Here is a 19882-nt window from a genome sequence, read left to right as displayed (position 1 = left end):
TGAATAAAACTAAATTGAAATAAAAAAGACCCCAAAGGCCAAACTTACAATAAAACTATATAGAGATAGAAACATTTAATCACAATATTTTCATTTTTCTTTCACTGATCATGATTTCTCTTTTATGGTCACTTTTATCAGTTTCGCTGCGGGTTTCTTCACTCTTAGTTCGGAATTTTTCTGTTCCATCTAGTTGGTGGGGAGAAATAATATAAGTGAAAATAATATTATCAAATATTTCACTCTTAGACTATAGTTTTTTGAGGGGTTTTTGTAAGTTTTGCCTTTAAGGTAGATTCATTGTTTTCACTTTATTTTTATTAACTTTAATTTTTTATTTTACTTTATTTTTTTAATTATTTTTCTTAGGAGATTTCAATTAATATGAGACATTTAATCCCATTCTCCTTTGTGCTCCTTGGCTTGTAATGAATGTTATGGACTGTAGAAGGCAGCAGTTTATTACACGTGACTCCACACCGCAGCACCGGAAACTCGTTAGAAGAAGAAGAAGAAGAAGCGAAGGTGGTAAAATCGTTTTAACGGAGGGCCAGGGAAGAAAGTAGGACGCTAAATCAAACAGACATACAATCACAATGGTGAGTATTTGACTGCAGTGTTTAGATTAAAGGCTGATAATTATCTTTTAGACAAAAGTTTGTTTCCAGTAGCACGACAGCTACTCGGCTAACTGAGTTAGCAGCACTAAAGAGCAGTCACAAAGAGAAATGCTCGGTACGCTAGCTAAGTTAAGTTAGCTGTTGTAGCTAAATTAAACATCATTTACACACACAGAGATTGTTTTGAAGTGCATACAGTCTCCACACAGAGCTACAGAAAACCTCTACATCGTGCTACACGTTTAACTTAAATCTGTCATGGTTAGTTTCTGCTCTGCATAGCGGGAAGTATGTACAGACAACGTTATGTAAACGATAAGCCTTGAAACCATGTCTGGACTTCAAAATCCAGAAATCCACGAAAAGCTGTGAATAAGTTCTGCACCCAATCCTTCTGCTAAATACAGTTGTGTCAGCTTGAGTTGGTTTGACCGGAATAAAACACTGCTGAGTGAATTGTGGGTTCTCCAGTTATGTACATCAGTAAATCTAGAAACTCAGAAGAGTGATTATTTCCAGCGGTGCAAACTGCAGAACATTTACTAATGATGGCACACAACTGGATCTAAACTTTGCCTTGCTATAGCTCTAGTCAGATAGGTTTGTTCAGGTAATTAGATAATGTTGATGGCAGATGAAACTCAAAGTGTGATCATGTTTTCTTTCGTTTTGTAGCTTCCCCTGTCACTGCTGAAGACTGCCCAGAACCATCCCATGGTGAGGAGACACTGAGCTCTGTCTGCTGGCAAAGAGCGGATCTTAGTGGAACAACAGAACAGATGTTGTCAATGCCTTAACGCTCATGTATCTGTCCATTGACTAATTCATCATTGAGTCTCGAAAATGTTGAAAATAATAAATACTATGCAATAACAAGATGTCAGACACCGAAGTGATTACATACTGACCGGCAGCCAAAACCAATCAGATTTTATGTGAAACAGGCAAAAGCCTGCAAGCAGTAAATGTTCCTATTTATGTTAACTGTAATTATGTTTTATTATCCAATTTAAAAAATTACTGACCATCAATTGTTAGTCTTTCAACTAATCAACTGATTTTGTATTGTAAGAGCTGGTGCTACTGATAATAAGTTACTCAGGTTTGTCCGTGTGCTGTATAGTGTTTGACATGTTGCTGGAGCTGCTTCAGTTCTGACTGTTTAGTTTTCAGGCTAAATTAGTTTTAACAAATCTGAAAAATGGCCTCCAATCTTGGCTACATCCTAAATGTGTCCACTGTGTTTGTGTTTGTTGATATTGTAACATGCAGCCTGTAATTGCTGTGCTGTGTTTTGTCAGTTACACCAAGAGAAAACTAATGCAGCTGGCTGTTTGTGGTTTTCTTTCTCTCCTCAGCTGGTGGAGCTGAAGAATGGAGAGACGTACAACGGTCACCTGGTCAGCTGTGACAACTGGATGAACATCAACCTGAGAGAAGTCATTTGCACCTCGAGGGTAAAGCTGAGCTCTGCTTTCACTTCTTTGCTGTCACTTTAGACACAGTGTTTCCAACAATAAGGAGGGCAAAGTGGACAACTCTATCGTCCAGTGTTAACTTGTAGCTGGAGGTGTCAGTGTTGTCTTCAGAGGCTGCTGCTGTAGCTTAAATGCACCCCTCTGAAAATATAAGAGACAGGAAGTGTTTTCATTTTTGTTTTGTTCTAGTAATTGATATTTTCTTTGTGGTTTATGGTTGAAGCTTGTTATCCTCTCAATGTTTTAATGCAGTTGTTTACTGAATATTCATGGAATCTAACAGTTATTTTTATAAAGTAATATATGGTCTATAAAATGTCATAATGTGTTATATTCAAATATCTTCCAAAGTCTGACTAAAAGTCTAAAACCAAAGGTACACGTTTATGAAACTCAGCAACTCTTTGCATTAGTTAAGTTTTAATCATTAAATGTTTAATAATTTTGCTAAATATTATAAAGTGCTTAATAAGTTAATTACTGTTCCGTCGACCGAATACATGATCACTTCAAAAATGATTTTGCAATTGTTTGTTCATGTGTGACTCGACTCCCAGACTGTACTTGTTATTTTCCTCTGTCATCTTGTATCAAAAAGAGGAGAGAAATATAACGAAATGTTAAATGACAGGAAATGTTTTTTCCCTTCTCACAGGATGGAGATAAGTTCTGGAGGATGCCTGAGTGCTACATCCGAGGAAGCACTATCAAGTATCTACGAATCCCAGATGAGATCATCGACATGGTGAAGGAGGAGGTGGTGTCAAAGGGTCGCGGACGGGGAGGTGCCCAGCAGAACAAACAGCAGGGCAAAGGAAGAGGAGGAGCCGGCCGAGGTGAGCGGGAACACCCCCTGCTGATCAGACAGACTTAGTTACTGTTGTCACAACATGAATATTAGCGTTGTAGTTTATGGTTGTTTCCCAGTTTTCTCTGCTAATATAAAGGTCTACACTCTGATTGCTCAGGAGCACCAAAGCTTTTGCCAAAAACACATCAAATTACACATCAAAATATCTTTATATCATGATTGTCAGGTTTAAACCACATAACTCTTTGGTGTGTTAACTTTGGTTGACGAAAATATCCGCTCTTTGATTAATCATTAGGCTGATTTTTAAAATGTTTGAACATGAATCACATAACTGAAAAATACATGTCAACAAGCTTAAGTGAAGATATTTTTCCTAATTTCTGAAAGGTTTACATTTTAGAGATATGTACACACAGTACATCCCATTGGCCTGCATCTCCACACTCTGTGTGCATGTGTCATCTTTCCTAGTCCCACACTTCCTCAGCTTAAATTGAAGATGTTATAAAACATATTATTACCTGGTAAAATCATGTGAAAAACAAATTAGCCAATAAAATCCTCAAGAAAAATGTTCTCCCATCAGTGTCTGTGAATGTAACCCTTTCAGGTCATGTCTAACAGCTCCAAGGTTTGACCACTGGTTATCTTTAGTTAGAAAAATGTACAAAAAGGCAAACAGCCCGGATTTGTCAACCAGCTTCCTCTTCAGTGGACACACCTTTGTAGGATTTGCCACAAAAACTGGCTGCTTCTATGCCATTCAAATTAGTAGAGAAGATAATTGTGCAGCAGAAAGGCCAAGTTCTTATTTTCTGGGAGTTGTGATTCTACACATTTACAAACCAAGAATCTTTAACTTCATCTTGTTATTAAAAAAAAAAAAGAACTGCAACTAATCATTAATGTTTTGGTGAAATGGAAATCTTCCTTTACAACATTCAGTTTTTGTTATCAAACCTAACAGAAATTAAGCTTTTGTCCATCTCTGTTATCTTGTGTTCTCTCTGTAGGTTTGTTTGGCGGTCGTGGCAGAGGAATGACCGGCGCTGGTCGGGGCCTACAGCAGCAGCAGGATAAGAAACCAGGCAAACCACAGGGAATGAAGAACCAGCACTGACAGACAACGTTGCACCTTCAACAAAACAACCTGTTATTTAGAGCGATTACTCCCTTCAGTACATGAAGATAAAATTCTGGTGTTTCCTTCTGCTGTGGTGTTTGTCAAGACTGACCACTGCAGAAATCACACTGGGAGAAGTTGAAAGAAGCTGTGCATTTGCACTAGATTTTGTTTTTTAGCATTGACCGTCAGTGAGTTGGTATTAACTTTTTTTTTATTTTATTATGACCTTATACCAGTGCATCAGTCAGAGCTGGAAGACCAACTTCAGTCTCAGTTTGTGAAATGTATCATTAGAACTTTGCAAGAACTTTTTGTATCATTACACACGATATTATCATCCAAACGTAGTTCAGTTCATCAGTTGGTACACTGGAATTAGGTTTTTATTTTCTGTTTATTTTTACTTTCTTGGTGGTTGTTTGCTCGTCAACTTGTCTCCTGAAGCGTAGTTTTCACGGTGAAGGAACTGCCCGGCCCCAAATTCTGTTGCATGAATATTTTTTTAACCAAGCTCTTTATTTTTGTGTTGTTTTGTGACGTTCTGTGGTTTGCAGCGCTTTCGTTTTGACTGCTGTGCTGCGCGGTCCGATCACGGCAGGTGGAATCGTAGACTGGCAGCATGGGGACGAAGATTCAGTCCTTGAAATTTAACTTTTGTTAAAGCATTTGTAAAATGATACATAATGATGATTAGGATTTCCAGGAAAAAAAAAAAGATTCTCATATTCTTAAGGCTGACATGGATAAGTCCAACATGTGTCATGTTGGTTGGGTTTCATTTTATTTTTGTAACAAAAGATGATGTTGTAATTTATTTACATGAGAACATGAGAATAAAACAACTTTTGTTAAAGCAGTCGTTTTTATTTAGAACAGATCTTCTGTCTGAAGGTTCAAAGGTCCTGCTGGTAGGTTTTGAGATAACAAAAAGGCAGAACTGTGATGTGTGGAAGATGTTTGTTGAGCATTATGCTTTATAACAAGGACAGTCTAGCCAGTTCTTTAACACTAATAACTAAATATCTTGAATGAGATCAGAAGTATGTTTTTGTTAATCTACCAAACTTCTTATAACTTGCCTTTAAAAGTTTGAAAAACATAAACATATAAACTTAATAAGTGGTTGAACTTGAATCTGTATCTAAGACTGAAGTTTAGCAGACAGGACTGGACCAGCAGTCCATTTGTTAATGTTTCTTTAAAATCTAAACTTGACATTTTGTGGATTTCTGTATCAGGTTTCATCACCTGCTGTTGAGTTCCTGAAGAACAGAATCAATAGTGGCTTTAAATTAAATTTAATGACCAAAATGTTTTGACAATTGATATTTTCTAATCCGTTTATGCTCAAAATGAAGGCCAGACTTACAATATGATTAAGCCACATAGTCTTATATTCATACTAGTTTTATATAACATGTATAGTATATTTAAAAGGATAGAATATTTTGTGTAATTGTTGCAGCACACACACACACACAGATCATAGTCACTTTTGGGGACATTACATAGACTTACATTAATTTCCTGGAGACTTACCCTAACCCTAACCATAACTACTGACCCAAAAATCAGCTTTTACCCAATTGGGGACACGGCTTCTGTCCATTTAACTGGTCTTCCGTCTGAAATTTGTCCCTAAAAGTAGCCTATGACAGACCACATATACACACCAAAACAATACATAGAAAGACACACTAACATACTGACATGCACACACACACACACAAATCCTTGTCACCTTGTATCCTTTCTTCAAATTCGGTTGTCTAGAAACAGTGTTAGCTTGTGTTTCAGAGGAATCAGATGGTTTTCTCGCTGATCAACATCATAACAATGCAGCCATGATGTGTACATGAAGTATAGAAAACTTTTTCTGGACAATTTACAACCCATATTTTTCATGCAATTAAAAATCTAAATATGAAAATCTGATCTTGCTCACTATTTGCTGAGTCACATGTTGGCTCATTGCATTGCTGTCTTACAAACATGAGGTTGTGGGTTCAATCCCACCTGCAGGCAACGTCAGTCTTGGTAGAGTTTCAATACTATCCAGCTTCCAGTAATGCAACACAGTCAATTTCAGCTTTCAGCAAACTCATTAAATTTTTTCAAAAATTGCATTTTGTAGTTCTGCTACTTCTTACTTACTTACTTATTTTTCCACATTCTGTGTATTTTTTGGACCTTTTTAACTGCTGCATACTTTGTACAAGAAAAACTATTCAAATGTCAAACTTTGCAGCTCATTCAGCAGATTCAAGGCTCTGTGGTGAAGCCCTCTGCAATATCATTTTCTAGTCTGACCTGAAACCAAACAGCTGATGGCTGCTTGAGCCAAAAACACTCCGGCTGTATTGAAGTGAACAGGAAAACACACATCTTTCTTAAAATACAAATCCAATACATTTTACAGCTAACATCACTTCTAATGTGTCTTGGTGCCATTAAAAAAAGACTGTGTCGCTGATTAAATATCAAGAATTAGAAGAGCTGATATTTTCCTTCTTGATTCTTTTACTGATATACTAGATAATGTCAGTGAAGGGTGCACACATATCCAGCATCCACCCATCCCTGCAGGCACCCATGGGTGATGTTTTTGACTCCAAACATTGTCTACAGACATAAATCAGCTAAATTAAAGTTTTGAACTTGACTGACATCTCATACTGCAATGGCTTTGATTCAAAGAGCATTTTACTTTCACATTAATTCGAACAAACATTTCCACACCATCAACTACTTGATTAATAATTTTATTAACTGAGGTTTACGTTGAGAGTACATTACTTCATTGTGAGAAAATATCAGTATATTTTTTTCTTCACAGATTTCTTTGGTAAATAGGAAAATAACTTTTATCCTGAAAAATATAAGAATAATCCTGAAACAAAAAACAGACACACTTGTGCTTTTCAAAGTCATACATAATTTCCCTGAATAGATTTTGAATAGAGTTTTTTTTTTTTTTTTTTTTTAAACAAGACTCCGACCATAATTCTTGAAAACATTTCTATTATTCTAGTACTAGGCAGTAAATAAGCAGTTGGCTCATAGTAAACAAACTATATTTAAGGCAGTGTGTGCTCAAGTTTAATCATCTTGATAGGCTTGATTGTATTTTTGGAGCCGTTTCATGCACATCATCAGAGAAAAATTAATAAAAACAGAAAAAATAAAAAAATAAAAGTAAAATTAACTTCAAGAATATGATTCAGAAATTAATCTGATGATCTCAAATCTCTTTAAACTAATCTAATTCATCCATTCATCATCCAGTCCTGTTTGGCAATGACAGAGCATTTCCAAGTTTCCACAATCTGGGAGAGCAACAGATTTTCAGGGAACTTGTCTTCCAAGTAAGCAGGCACCTCTTCTTCTTTACGGTCCATGTAGGCAACCAAAGTATCTTTCACACTGAGGAAGACATAATATACAATTTCACACATTACTTTCTCAGTTCTATTCAAAGGGGAAGATCAGTTTGCACTTAAACATCTTCTCTCTTTAACATTACCGTTCAGTTCAGTTCAAAGATCTGTACTCTCTGACTGTGTGGTCTGTTCATTGTTTTGGGTTAAAACCTAGTACATGGCTGGACCGTGCTGGATGTGCAAACTTGCGGCCACTTTGTTACAGGGACAGTCAGTGGTAGTGTCTATAATGTGGATTCTTGGATATTAAATGTTCATCTGGAGGCTGCAGTGGAAATTATAAATGAAACTTTTGACAACATTGGGTGCAAATTCAGGAGGCTGATCTCCGCCCAGTTACTGCAGTTACAGCAAGCCGCCTACATTAAACTGATACAACAGCTACATGAGTCTCATGTTTTACCTGCAAGACTCATATTTTAATGCTGTTGTTCATTGTTTGTGATGTGAAAACATCAAAAGAAATAAAAAGTTTGCATCCTGGTATTAGTCCAGTTATAAAATCCAAGCGCACAACGGAGCATCTCTCCCTCCAGCTGCTGACAGCGTTGCCAGCTGGAGAGTTCACACTGGACTGTTTAAACAGGAGTTTAGCCCATTTCATGGCATTTAACATCGGAGCTGAGAGCTCGGAGCAGGAAACACAGTCGCTGTCCTCTGTTTCCATCACAGTTATGTGTTTACGTCATTTAGAGACAAGGCTGTTAAAGTTTGCAGCCTGTCATGTTGTCACACATATCCAGAGGGACAATGTTAGTAAATTAGAGTAAAATACAGACTTAGCTTATTCCATGCAAAAGCGCTGCACGAAACACAGACGTGGGGGAGTGGGATAACTTCATCACTCACTCACAAAAAGTTCTGTGGGTTTGAAAAACGTTTGGCTGCACAGTATGAGTTTGTAATGACAGTGAGGTTTAGGGGTAAAGCCACATCTCTTCATAAAAACTCTGGAGGAATCTACTGGGTCTATGTGGAGAATATTTGAGTTAAAGAAAAATCCTGAAGCTGTTATATGGGGTTACCTCCAGAATGGCTGGTAGTTGCCAATGGACTGTGGGCGGCCCAGATTTAACAAGATGAACTCATGCATCTCAAGCAGCCATTGATCCACGTTTCCTCTGGACACGAAGCCTTTCAGCTGATTCTTGTCCTCTTCTGTCAACTGCTTCTGGTACTCCGCTGGATACCCGGAAAATGGCTCCTTTTTTAAGGAAACATGGAGTGAGATATTTAATATGTATGTTGAATTACAATGTATATATCCTGTAAGTCTCTTATTCTGCATTTAACCAGCCCACATAGTAATGCTTACCCTCTTAAGACGCAACATGTTTTCAGATTTGAGGGAGGAGAGGAGTTGCCACAGAGAAATACAGTGTCTGAGAGTACATCTGCCCAGAGCCTGAAGAAACAACACAGCAGAGGAAAGACTTTGTTCCATGAACACTGTGACAGCAAACAACATGAATTTTAAAACTTTGTTTTATTTTGGTTCTGAGTATAGTATTAAGATGAGATTTATTTTTGTGAAGCTTTATTTTGTAGATTACATTATTTTACTTGTGTTTATGACATAATTTATTTAATAGTAATTATATATACTCTGTAGTTCAAAATGTCCTTATTTTTGTGCAGTTTTAGTTACTGTTTCTGTTGGTGGACTGATATCCTGCGAGCAAGACAGTAAGGTGTAAGTGTACCAAGCTACGCTGAAGAAACTGTCACCATGCTTTACTTTTAAGTAGTTATAATAATGCATTAACTAGTTAACAGTAAATAATAGCCAGCATTACAAAGGTGGGTATTTTTGTTACTTTTTGAGTTTTGCTACCTGATTTTTGAACGACTTTTATCATTAAGTGTGGATTACGTTCTGACACATAAAAAACTGCACTGCAGTTCTCTTGTTGGACTAAGAGTCACATTTACAAATGTCTTAATGTGTCAGTTTACACTGACAGAAAATAACTGTCCTTCAGCTTCATTCTCCAACATCCAGCCGTGTTGAGGAAACATTGACACCAGACAAAAAGAGGCTGAATATGCAGTGACCTGTAAGATGTGGCGATCGATGTGGTCGGCCATCTTCAGCATGTCCTGGAGGTAAGCGACCAGAGGATATTTGGGATCACCACCAGTCATGGTGAGGAATCCCAGGAGCAGCTCCACAATCTTGAGCGCCTCACACACCTCGCTGTAGGAGTCCAGCTCTCTGGACAGGCCAGTTCGGATCAGAGAAGACAGCGCCTCCTGAAGGAGCAAAGAAAGTATCAATGAAGCCTGAAGCTGTAATCTACTGTCAATGTAAATCAGCACCAGATGATGTGATGTCTACTGTATGTACATTACTTCACTAAATCACTCCTCAAAACTTAACTTTTAAAAAACGTTTTCTAAAATTCTACTTCTAACATATATCATCTGTTTATTATTATTATTATTATTATTATTATTGTTTTTATCTTACATTATTATTACTGTTGGTTTTTTTTACTGTTTTATTTTTGTATAGTTAATTATCAGATTGTGAAGTGTTGTTTAAATACAATATTATTATCATCACATGTTATTACATGTACATAACTATCAATTTTTATACAGTTGATCAAATTAACTAGACATGCACAATATATTACCTTCAAGCTGACATACCTGCCACATAACAAAATGTTGACATTAATTGTCTAGCCTAATAATATAATATAATCTAGTCAGAGATCCTATTATACAAAAATTAACGGTTACAAACACTTTGAGAGATTTGGGAGGGATATAGGGTTTATTAATTTACCTGAGGCACTTTTCCTTTAACAGCTTTGAAGACGGTTTCATAGTCTCTCTCTTGTGTGTTGACCAGAGTCGGAATTCCCTTGAATAAGCAGTGAAATTAGAGAAGCAGGAAAATACAGAAATAAAACTGTTAAATAATCAAGGCAACACAGAGTAGATGCAACAATGACAAAAAGTATACTGAGTAAATTGCTCTGTAAAAGTTAGCTAACCAACACAATGAATACCAACTAGGTTTGCTAACTGCACTAAGCACAATTCAATATGACTGTCCAGAACAAACCAGGTCAGACAAAATAAAGCATCGACTCTCTGTCAGTCTTTCTTGTGTTGACTGCAGTCTGATATGATGCCACAGGTGTAGGAGGGTCTGTGACACTCTGTTTTTTGCAAGAAATGGCGAATGACTGAATAAACAATTTCACTTGATTCGCTTGTTTGTTCCTTGTCAAGGTGGAACACAATCTAGACTATAATGGACTGTACAGGCCTGCCTAAGCCTGTATGAGTCTGTTTGCTCTCCAGTTTGCTTTATTCAAACCATGCTGGGGGACTCACTGTGCGATTGATGAGGGGTTTTCCTTGCAGGAAACGGGTGAGGATCTGCTGCTGGATCCTGGGCAGGTCATACTGTGATATTGTCTCATGGCCATGCTCTAAACTGTACTGGCAGTTGGATAAAACCAGAGGAAGCAGGTCCTTCTCCACCTCATAGCTGATCACATGCTGCTCAGTTAGCTCCGCCACACTCACCCTGTAGCTGCTGCTGCAGTAGAAGTTGGAGACATCTTAGTGAAAAAAGTGAATCTTGAATCTGGTATCACTTTTTTATGAAAATAACCATTACAGTGTTTTGCATGTTTAGCCTGTTAACTGCATTTGTTTGAATGTTTAAATGTGCATTTTGGTATTGAAGTGATGCTTTCACCACATTCCCCCTATCTTTTTAAGGCTTCTGTGTTTGTAGTTTTGTTGTACTATTGAAAGCATATTTTTCAGCCTGCATTTCTTCCAAAAATGATAGATTGATCAAACAGGTTAGTATGGGAGAGCAAAATGTGATGGATTGTCTGTTAGTGGAGTCTCAGAATGCACACTAGACTAGACAAATGAACACATCTAACATATATGTCAGTGACAAAGACAAATATTCTAACAGACCCTTTATTAAACCAATATAAAGGACTTGATACAAGCATTCCTCACTGATGATGCAGATTCCATGTAGCAGATTATCAATTTCCCGTTAATGCCTGTTGAGGGTGCCCTGACATTTGGCTCTGCCAACATAGCAAACATGGGGAGTTGTGGTAACTCCATAAGTGCAGCTCTATCTGTAGTAAGTTGGCTAGCTGAGACCTTGGTAGTAGAGCTATGGGCCCTCTAAGACAACTGCATATCAGACATAAAGGTGACTGTAAAAGTAAAAAAACAGACAATGAGGATGGAAGGGGAAGCTGTGCTCTCTGTGCCTTTGCACAGAGGATTCTGTGGATCCCTGGTGGGGTCAGAGGTTTGGTGGAAATACATTAAACACAGTCTGCTGAAAGAGAGCTGACATCAAATAGCACAACATGTTGTCTGAACCTGATGGTAGCATACTGATCAATATGAAATGTTGACCTCCCCTGGTCAAGATCAGTGCAGTGTCACAAGATAAGTTAATCACTCAAAGACACTTCAGGTACAACGACAAAGCGACATTGGTAATACAGTATTTTGCATCATTAAACTGAAGAAACTGAAACTTGTTTACGTAGGTTCATGTATGTATGCTTTGTACCTGCTGTCCTCTCCAGTGTGGCTGTCCACAGTGTTGACCAGCTCATTGTGGAGCGCCACCAGGTAGCTGACCAACCCTGTGGTGCACAGGCCTGGACCCTGCCGCCGGGGCAAGAGGTACTGCAGGTCGCTGTTCAGGTCCAAATCCTCACTGCAAAATTCATCTGGGATCTTCATCTCATCTGCAGATTATTAATGTCCATGTAAATACACTCACTGGGAATGCCACAGCTAAACGTTTATAGGTCAAATAAGAGGATAAGTGCTTTACTCACTGCTGGTTACAGACACTCTGAGCAGATTCCACGTTTTCAGGAAGATGTCGATGTGTTTTTCAAACCATGACCTCATTTCTAAACAAAATAAGTTGAAAATATTAACAGTCACATTTGTTGTGTATACATTTATCTTTCTAATTTGTAGTTTTGGTGACTGCTGTCCTGCATCATCAGAGCCGCATGTTCCAACATGGGAGATATGAAGTTCCAGTTATTGACAGCAATTCCTTGATTGATCGAGATTCTCAGTTTGAGAAATACGAGGTTTGTTGAACATTCTGGTGTATAAAATGTTTGTGAGGAGTCAAAAATAAATGTTTCTTAAAAACCACAGCTTCTCACTCTATAGATGACATCACACCCTCTGCACCCTCTGAAGCTGGATGCAAAATTAGTGTCATTGTTCATGAATATCACAGTTTTACCTGTTTGCTTCTCAATGAACTCTCCGATGGAGCCCACTATCTGGTCAGATGCGTTCTGGAACTTTCTCACCAAACGTTTCTGCAGGATTAGGATATCTGGAAGAAGCTTAATCTGGCGAAATTCTCTTTCCTGCAAAAGAAATTAAAGGGTTGATTGTCATGCCTCATAACCAGACGCTGCATATATAAAGTCATTAAGGTAAATGACCATAATACATCTCTGGCCATTTGTGATTTTGTTGTTCAAAACGGATGACCAGCTGTCAAGGTGAAAAAATAACTTTTCACATCACTGAAACTTTAAAGAGATTTTGATTCAGTTTTTTTTTTATTTGAAGCCTGCTGGGATAGTAAGTACAAGTTCTACTCAATTTTCAATCACACAAGTGATAAAATCAATAATGTAATGTTCATTACTTCCCAAAATTGTTTTGGAAATTAAAAAATATATATAGAAATGCAGCTGAAAATGTAAATATAGGTTGTTAAAATTAAAAGAGTGTATTGCCTTAAGAGCAAGAATGTGCTAATCAAATGTCATTTTTAGATTAAAAGACATCTCTCATTAGAAAATCTCTTGAAGAATCTCTTGAAGTGTTCAAAATGCAAAAGAGTTCATCCTCTGAATGGGCAGTTACTTAAATCAATCTACTCATCAGATACTGATGATGTGTACAAGTGGAAACTTTGAACCGATGCTCTAGATTAAAGGTCAGGAGGAAATTAGGCCAGCAGTTGTCAAAAATCTTCCTCTCGACCAAAGTGTTGAACAGAGAGGTAAATTCAAGACATTTTGTCACAAAAGCATAGCCAGAGATGTTTGGAAGCAGTTAATCTAACAAACATTCACCTTCTGCAGGAACTTCCAGAGCAAAGGCAGCTCCTCCTTTTGGTCATTATACTCCACAATGTGTGTGAGGCTGAGCAATGAGAGCCTCTCTCTGCAGCTCCACACCGCTGAGCTGTGGACCTGAGAGCCCTGCGGCAGCGACGTCAGGAAGGTACAATCATCACCAAAAGTCGTCCTCATAATGAAGTTGGAAGAAACACGGGAGTCAGTCCTGATGCTGCCTTGTGCTTCTTGTAGGAACTGATCAAGATCCTAGACACAAAATATTGGTAGCAGAGTTTACAGCAGAAAAGGGAAATTTATATTTATATAGTGCAACAAAAAACATAAAAATATCTGCATATAATACATATGGAATAAAAATGCTAATATTAACGGAATATACTGAGAAGCAATTATAAAAATTAAACAAAATAAATGGGTAATAATATGATTAAACATTACTCATATTGACACTGATGGCCTTGTAGATGGCCACAGAATATACAGTATGTATGAATCAAAAGGTATGCAGTGTTCATACATAAAAGCTTCATACATGTAGGAGGATAAATGACATTATGTAAAAAGGTACTGCAAAAGGTAAAAGTTGTTACCTTCACCTGGGGCGTCATAATTTCTGCAGCCACAGTCGTCTCCCAGGTGTTCCTGGATGCTTTTGTTGTCAGGTGAGGATCGGCTAGACAAAGTCAAACAGAAGGTATTTTGTAAAATACACCATGTACAGTTATATTCTCCACCCTTTAAAAATGTGTAAAATAAAAAACAGTAGGAGACAGTATCCATATTTCTCAATGTATATCTGTCTCGTACGTATTGACAGGATGAAAATACTGAACAATTAGGATTCTATAAGATGGTGAATTGTTTGAAGCTCCATGAATCATTACATAACACATGATCACAACAGTCTATAGAGCTGGTTAAAGAAGACAGAAAAACTAAAAGCTGCTTAATTGATTACACAACATCAAGCACACTGTTTATTGCTTTTCTTTTTGAAGTTAATTTCCACTCATTTTTCCCACCACTGACCATATATGACACTTTTATTTAATTTAATTTGGGCAAATATGGTCACTCTGCAGTGTTTCAGTTAGTGTGGGTGGGCCTTATCTTATCATGATTTAGACAAAATAGATGAGGTAATATGTGGCTTACTGTGATCTGTCTGTACTGGTTCCAACAGGGATCTGAGCACCAAGTGGACAGTCGTTACAGTGTCGTCAGCTCCTCTTCCCAGTGCCTGGGACAGCTGATCCAGATCCTTTATTATGTGTAGGGTGAGAAAAGAGCAAACGTCCTCCACAGGTGGCTGGATGATCTGCTGGACATACTAAAGGGACAGAGAGTGCCGGGGCAATGTCACAGTCGTATCCAAGAGAAAATTTTTAATTTTATATGCATTTTCCAGACACTTCGGGGGCAGTGATGGCCTAAAGGTTAGAGAAGTAAGCTAAAAAATCAAAGTGCATGTCAAACTAATTTTTCGCAAATATGGTTTCTGTCACCCTAGGTAGTTCTTATCATGCTGATGTTTGTCTAAGTGCTCATTTTTCTGTTAAGTTTGCTTTTAATTAGTTATTTGATGATATAAAAAGGGGCCTCTGTCAGGAGGCAGGACAGGTGAGGGGGCATCCTGCCACCCGATTCTACTGTACAGACTCTGGTTGTAAATGACGTCACACAAATCAGATGGCAGCTCCCGGAAACAAGATATTTTGGCTTCACATTGGCATAGCAGCACACAGTGGAGATGCGCTGTCCATCTTTATAGGCTATTTATAGACTGGAGGTACCATTGTTGCACTTCATTTTAGTGTGAGTTCATATTTGAAGTTAGTATTGTTGTACTTATTATTATTGTATTATATTGTTGCCCACTCAAGGGCCTCAGTCTAAACTGATCCCATAATAATGCTGATACACAGTAGGTGCTGATATAGATACTTCATTTTTACAGGGTTGACGTATCATTTTGGAAATAACTCTTCATCTTCTCACCTGCGCCTTCTCTGAGGTCCCCAGCAGCATGGCCAAATGTGTAACCAGCCTGACCAGAGTGAAGGGAGTCAAAGACATGTTTTTGGTGTCCAGGGTGTCTGGGTCGCTTCTTCGCTCAGGGTCTCCCAGGATGTGGCCAGGCCTTGTACGATCACTGAAACAAAGATTATTTTTGTAGTGTTTTGGAGTTGTTATTTACATCTTGTACATGACGCACAACTACATTCAACATTGAATGAAAAAAGGGAGTCACAAGTTATGCAACAGATGTGAAACTGCTATTTTTCCCATCTACAAAATAAATAAATATTTTCTCCCTGTATCATAGTCCACCGAGAAAACAAATTTTAACAGGAAGTACACTAACTTATAGAGGAAACTTACTTTAAAATTTTTGTTTTGCTGTCACATTAATGAGAAAGTTCAGTGCATGACTATAGCTTGACCGTTAATGACACTCACTGCTGCAGTTGAATGGGTCTGAATTGAGGCAGGGCAACATGATGCTCCCCTCCAACCTCATGGCCACACTCCAGACATTTGCCTTTCTGCATGGGCAGGCCACACTGCAGTGGGACATGGCAGATCAGATCAGTTCGCACAGAAATCAAATTTCTTATCTACTGTATGTTTTTATAGTACCACTTCATTTCTGTAATCACTGTGCAAATAAACGAAACTGGACATGCAAAATATAGCTTACCTCATCAACAAAGCATGGGTGATTATTCGGACACACTGTGAAAAACAATCAACTAATTAAAATTGGGTTAAATTACCTGAAGTACTGACAGAACACAAAGTAAACTAAGAATTAGTAGGTGTCAAAATATTTTGTATTGACTAGATTTATGTGAGCATTCTATATGAAAATACAGAGCCAAAGCAATACAGATTATCCAAAGACTTCAACACATCTGACATTTAAAATAAAATCTACTGAAGAGATAGAATTTGAAAATGTATATAGATTACTTGAGAAAACCATGAAGCAAATAAGTGAAGCTACAAAAAAAACTTAAACTTAAAAATGGACTTAAGATTGTGGTTTCTACATGAATGAATAATACTTACCATACCAAGTGAGCTGCCCATAGTCTTGTTGTATGACTGCTTGAGCAACAGCTAACATATCATCAGGCATTGTGGGTATAAAAGCCATCTGTTAGGTTAAATAAAATGAGAATGAAAATCATCAATAATCATCAGTTATTATTGAAACTATGAGTAGTTTAATGACTTTGAGTTGAGTTCCTTACAAGTATGCAGTAATTAATACAAAACAATGGATGTACAGAGTTTTGTCTGATGTTTCCTGCCTTATAGCAAAAAATATCTACAATGTGTGTGTGAGGGATAGTCTGGGTTACTGGTAAATATGAAAGGGAATTAATATGAAAGACTCCTAACACTAGATTATGTAATGCACCCTAAAACTGTTGTAAAGACACAGAGATCAGCTGACACTAGGAAAGTTTAAATGGTCCAGAGAGGCAGATATGAGATTTGTTTACCTGCATATTTTCAGGTGACAGACCAAGTTGCTGAAGTGGCCTCAGCAGGGGTTGAGTCCCAGTTAACAGCACAGCTGACAGGTGGACAGTCAGTTCTATGACAGTGTTATCCACAATAGTATGACCAGGGTGGATGGCCAAAGCTCCCAACCTGTTGTGAACCAAGGCTGAGGCAAAATCCCTCACTTCTCTTTGATGCAGAAACCTTGAGCCCTGGATGAGGTCTCCAAATGCTTGGCATCGCTACAGGGAAGATTAAAGACAATATAACATATGACAACAATACATCAACTGAAGGTTGCTATTCAACAGCATTACTAGGCCAAGCTTTATATTTCCAAGGAACAAAAGTCAAAATAATGTATATTAATAATCACATTTTAAAATTCTGAATAAAGTCCAACATCTACGCCATGTTTTCCTGAATGAGATCAGCGTCTGTTCAACTCTGGGCTCCGTTCTATTGTCTCCTGAAGAGACTTGATATACAGTATAAAATATATATCATTCAGTTTCCACAAAGCTGTATTTTATCACTGTTCATACCTCAGGGGTGGGATGAAGACCTGTATTTACAGATCGGTACAGAGTTGTAACCTCGCGGAAAAGTGCCAGGAGGATGAACATTGTCCGATTCCTTGGTGGCGCAGTGCATTTCTACATCAATCAAAAACAAACATTAAGTAGTGAGCAGCTACTATTCAGACTGAATTGTATTAAATTAAACTTTGACAAAAGTTCAAAAAGGAAGATCTCCTCCCTCATGTTCTGCCTCGATTCCACTATGGGTGAATGTCTGCTATTTATTTGTCAAAATCCCTTCAATCACAATTCCAACACCATATCTGACCAATGAAAATTTCATTTGTGTAATCCATTGCAGTGAACATCATCAGTTTTGATCAATATTGCATTTTAAATGCAAACTTGTTAAAAAAAGTCCGAACTGAATTTCCTCACAACAATAATGGAAATTTGATGTCATTTAATTCAAACTTGTAGTTCAATGTGATTAATGACATAACTCAAATCATTTAAATGTAAATGATTTTATACAGTACAGAAATAAATGTCTGAAATGGAATGTTTTTTTTTATTTTTGTAATACACAACAGCAGTGTTTGCAAAATGATGACCTGTGATGTAAAGTAGATGTGATTTGTAGTAGAAGTGCTAAAATGTATAAAACCACTGGAATGCCATGTATTATGTGTGTCGTATAACTGATTACAAACTGCAAAGTTCACTTGTCCATATAAATTACAGTTTGAATTCAAAAACATAGTCTGTCCGTGGTGTCAAAACTCTTTAAGATTTACAGGAATTGGTCAAAGATATGATAGAGAGTGCATGGAACATAACTTGTAGCAGTAAAGATTGGGGTAAATTAACTTTAAATACCTCACAGGCTTCTTCTATCTGCTCAACATCACCATCCACTACTGCCTTGGCAACAGCATCCCTCACCGCCTTGTATTCATCTCCATACACAAGATACTGGTCCATCTGGCCTCCATCTTTATTCTGTTAACAATTTTCCCACCATGAAAGGAGTTAGAGGAGCAAAATCACTTTGTAATGTATTCAAATATACAGTATATTGGATATATTATATGGATACCAAATATATATCCAATAATGTCCTGGTGGCTCCTTGGTCCAGGAATAGTCTTACAACTGAGATGAATTTGATGCCATGTTTGTTTCCTTGTTTTAGTAAATGAGGATCTGCAAACTATCAAATGACTGTGTGTTGCTGGTGATTTGCCCCACTGGCGGCATCATGTAATAATGGTGACATATTTACTTGTTTTATCAGTCATACACTTTTAGTAGCAGATATGTTAATGAAAGGCGGTATACCTGTTGATGGACCTCTGCAGGGAAAAGCCAGCTGAACTTTGGCTGTTTCACCAGCGTCTGGACAAGCTCGACACCCTGCCATTCACTTAGCTTGCGGATCAGGTAAACACGGAACCAATCATTCCCACTCTCTTCACAGAGCTTAATCACCATGTTCACGAAATCTTCTGCTCTATCTGGGACATTGTTCTCTGCAACAGAAGCAATATATAGTCAAATTGATATTAGAGTCCGATGGACAGAATTTTGTTTTCATTGGTAATTAATTTCAGCAGAAGTGAAGTTATTTCTCACCAGACAGATTGTCACTGATGAGCTGGGCAGCCATGGTGAGTGAAAGACGCAATTGTGCAATGTGCTGCAGATGTTGAATAGACACTGTTGCTGGAACAGAAGCGACTTCAGCCAAAAAGAAGTGCAGGAATTGTGTTTCGTCATCGTAACATGGCCTCAATGCTTCAGCCTTGTTGCCTTCCTGAGGCATTTTCTCCCACATGGAGTCCTGTAAGGAAAGGTGTTAAAGGGGCATCAGTCAACTGTCACTTCAACTGACCTGTATCAGCAGTAAGCAGAAACTGAAACACACTCCTGTGCCCTTCCTATCCCCTTCAGCTACTGTTGGGTCTCCTTTAACTGTCTTAAAAATGAATATAATAAAAGTGACTCCTACCCTAACATTGCATATAAACCTGCATTTAATCCAACACAAGTCCCCTGCTCCTTTGCTGATGTATTTGGTTAAAGTTGAGTCCCTGAGAAGATCAAGTCTAAATGAGAGAATACACATTAGGCCCACAACATCTGGCCTCACTATTAAATTTATTACTAGACCAATAGTTGAGGGCCTTCTGGCCCTAAAATGTCCTGTAAACAGTTCAAAGTTAGAATACTGTAG

At 37.8% G+C, this 19882-nt stretch overlaps 2 protein-coding genes across 8 annotated transcripts in view; one reads left to right on the top strand and one right to left on the bottom strand.

Moving 5' to 3' along the window:
- Positions 1-491: 491 nt before the first annotated feature.
- On the top strand, positions 492-4891 carry lsm4 (LSM4 homolog, U6 small nuclear RNA and mRNA degradation associated). Its single transcript, XM_042416940.1, has 5 exons — positions 492-599; positions 1296-1337; positions 1979-2077; positions 2754-2934; positions 3926-4891. Exons 1-5 carry the CDS (start codon positions 597-599, stop codon positions 4030-4032), a joined length of 432 nt encoding a protein of 143 aa, XP_042272874.1. The 5' UTR covers positions 492-596; the 3' UTR covers positions 4033-4891.
- Positions 4892-6784: 1893 nt separating this feature from the next.
- Positions 6785-19882, bottom strand: part of LOC121899844 (E3 ubiquitin-protein ligase rnf213-alpha-like) — a 54399-nt gene continuing 41301 nt past the window's right edge. For 5 of the 7 annotated variants that reach the window (XM_042415562.1, XM_042415568.1, XM_042415566.1 and 2 more), the window contains 21 exons: positions 19282-19489; positions 18988-19178; positions 18526-18648; positions 17671-17781; positions 17125-17367; positions 16685-16772; positions 16314-16348; positions 16073-16176; positions 15611-15764; positions 14768-14942; positions 14203-14285; positions 13607-13858; positions 12757-12886; positions 12329-12406; positions 12055-12235; positions 10830-11037; positions 10273-10350; positions 9534-9731; positions 8794-8883; positions 8504-8682; positions 6785-7461 (listed from right to left, as the gene is read on the bottom strand). In XM_042415562.1, coding sequence (XP_042271496.1) covers positions 7305-7461; positions 8504-8682; positions 8794-8883; positions 9534-9731; positions 10273-10350; positions 10830-11037; positions 12055-12235; positions 12329-12406; positions 12757-12886; positions 13607-13858; positions 14203-14285; positions 14768-14942; positions 15611-15764; positions 16073-16176; positions 16314-16348; positions 16685-16772; positions 17125-17367; positions 17671-17781; positions 18526-18648; positions 18988-19178; positions 19282-19489 — 3066 coding nt within the window. In that variant the 3' untranslated portion in view covers positions 6785-7304. Of the gene's footprint in view, positions 7462-8503; positions 8683-8793; positions 8884-9533; positions 9732-10272; positions 10351-10829; positions 11038-12054; positions 12236-12328; positions 12407-12756; positions 12887-13606; positions 13859-14202; positions 14286-14767; positions 14943-15610; positions 15765-16072; positions 16177-16313; positions 16349-16684; positions 16773-17124; positions 17368-17670; positions 17782-18525; positions 18649-18987; positions 19179-19281; positions 19490-19662; positions 19755-19882 lie in introns of those variants that run through there. The other 2 variants (XM_042415563.1, XM_042415569.1) reach the window with 2 other exon arrangements.

This window comes from Thunnus maccoyii, chromosome 7 (genome assembly GCF_910596095.1).
Source record: "Thunnus maccoyii chromosome 7, fThuMac1.1, whole genome shotgun sequence".
In the NCBI taxonomy this organism is placed as follows: Eukaryota; Metazoa; Chordata; class Actinopteri; order Scombriformes; family Scombridae; genus Thunnus; species Thunnus maccoyii.
Note: the sequence above shows the minus strand (reverse complement) of the source record. Positions and strands in the feature narration are given on the sequence as shown.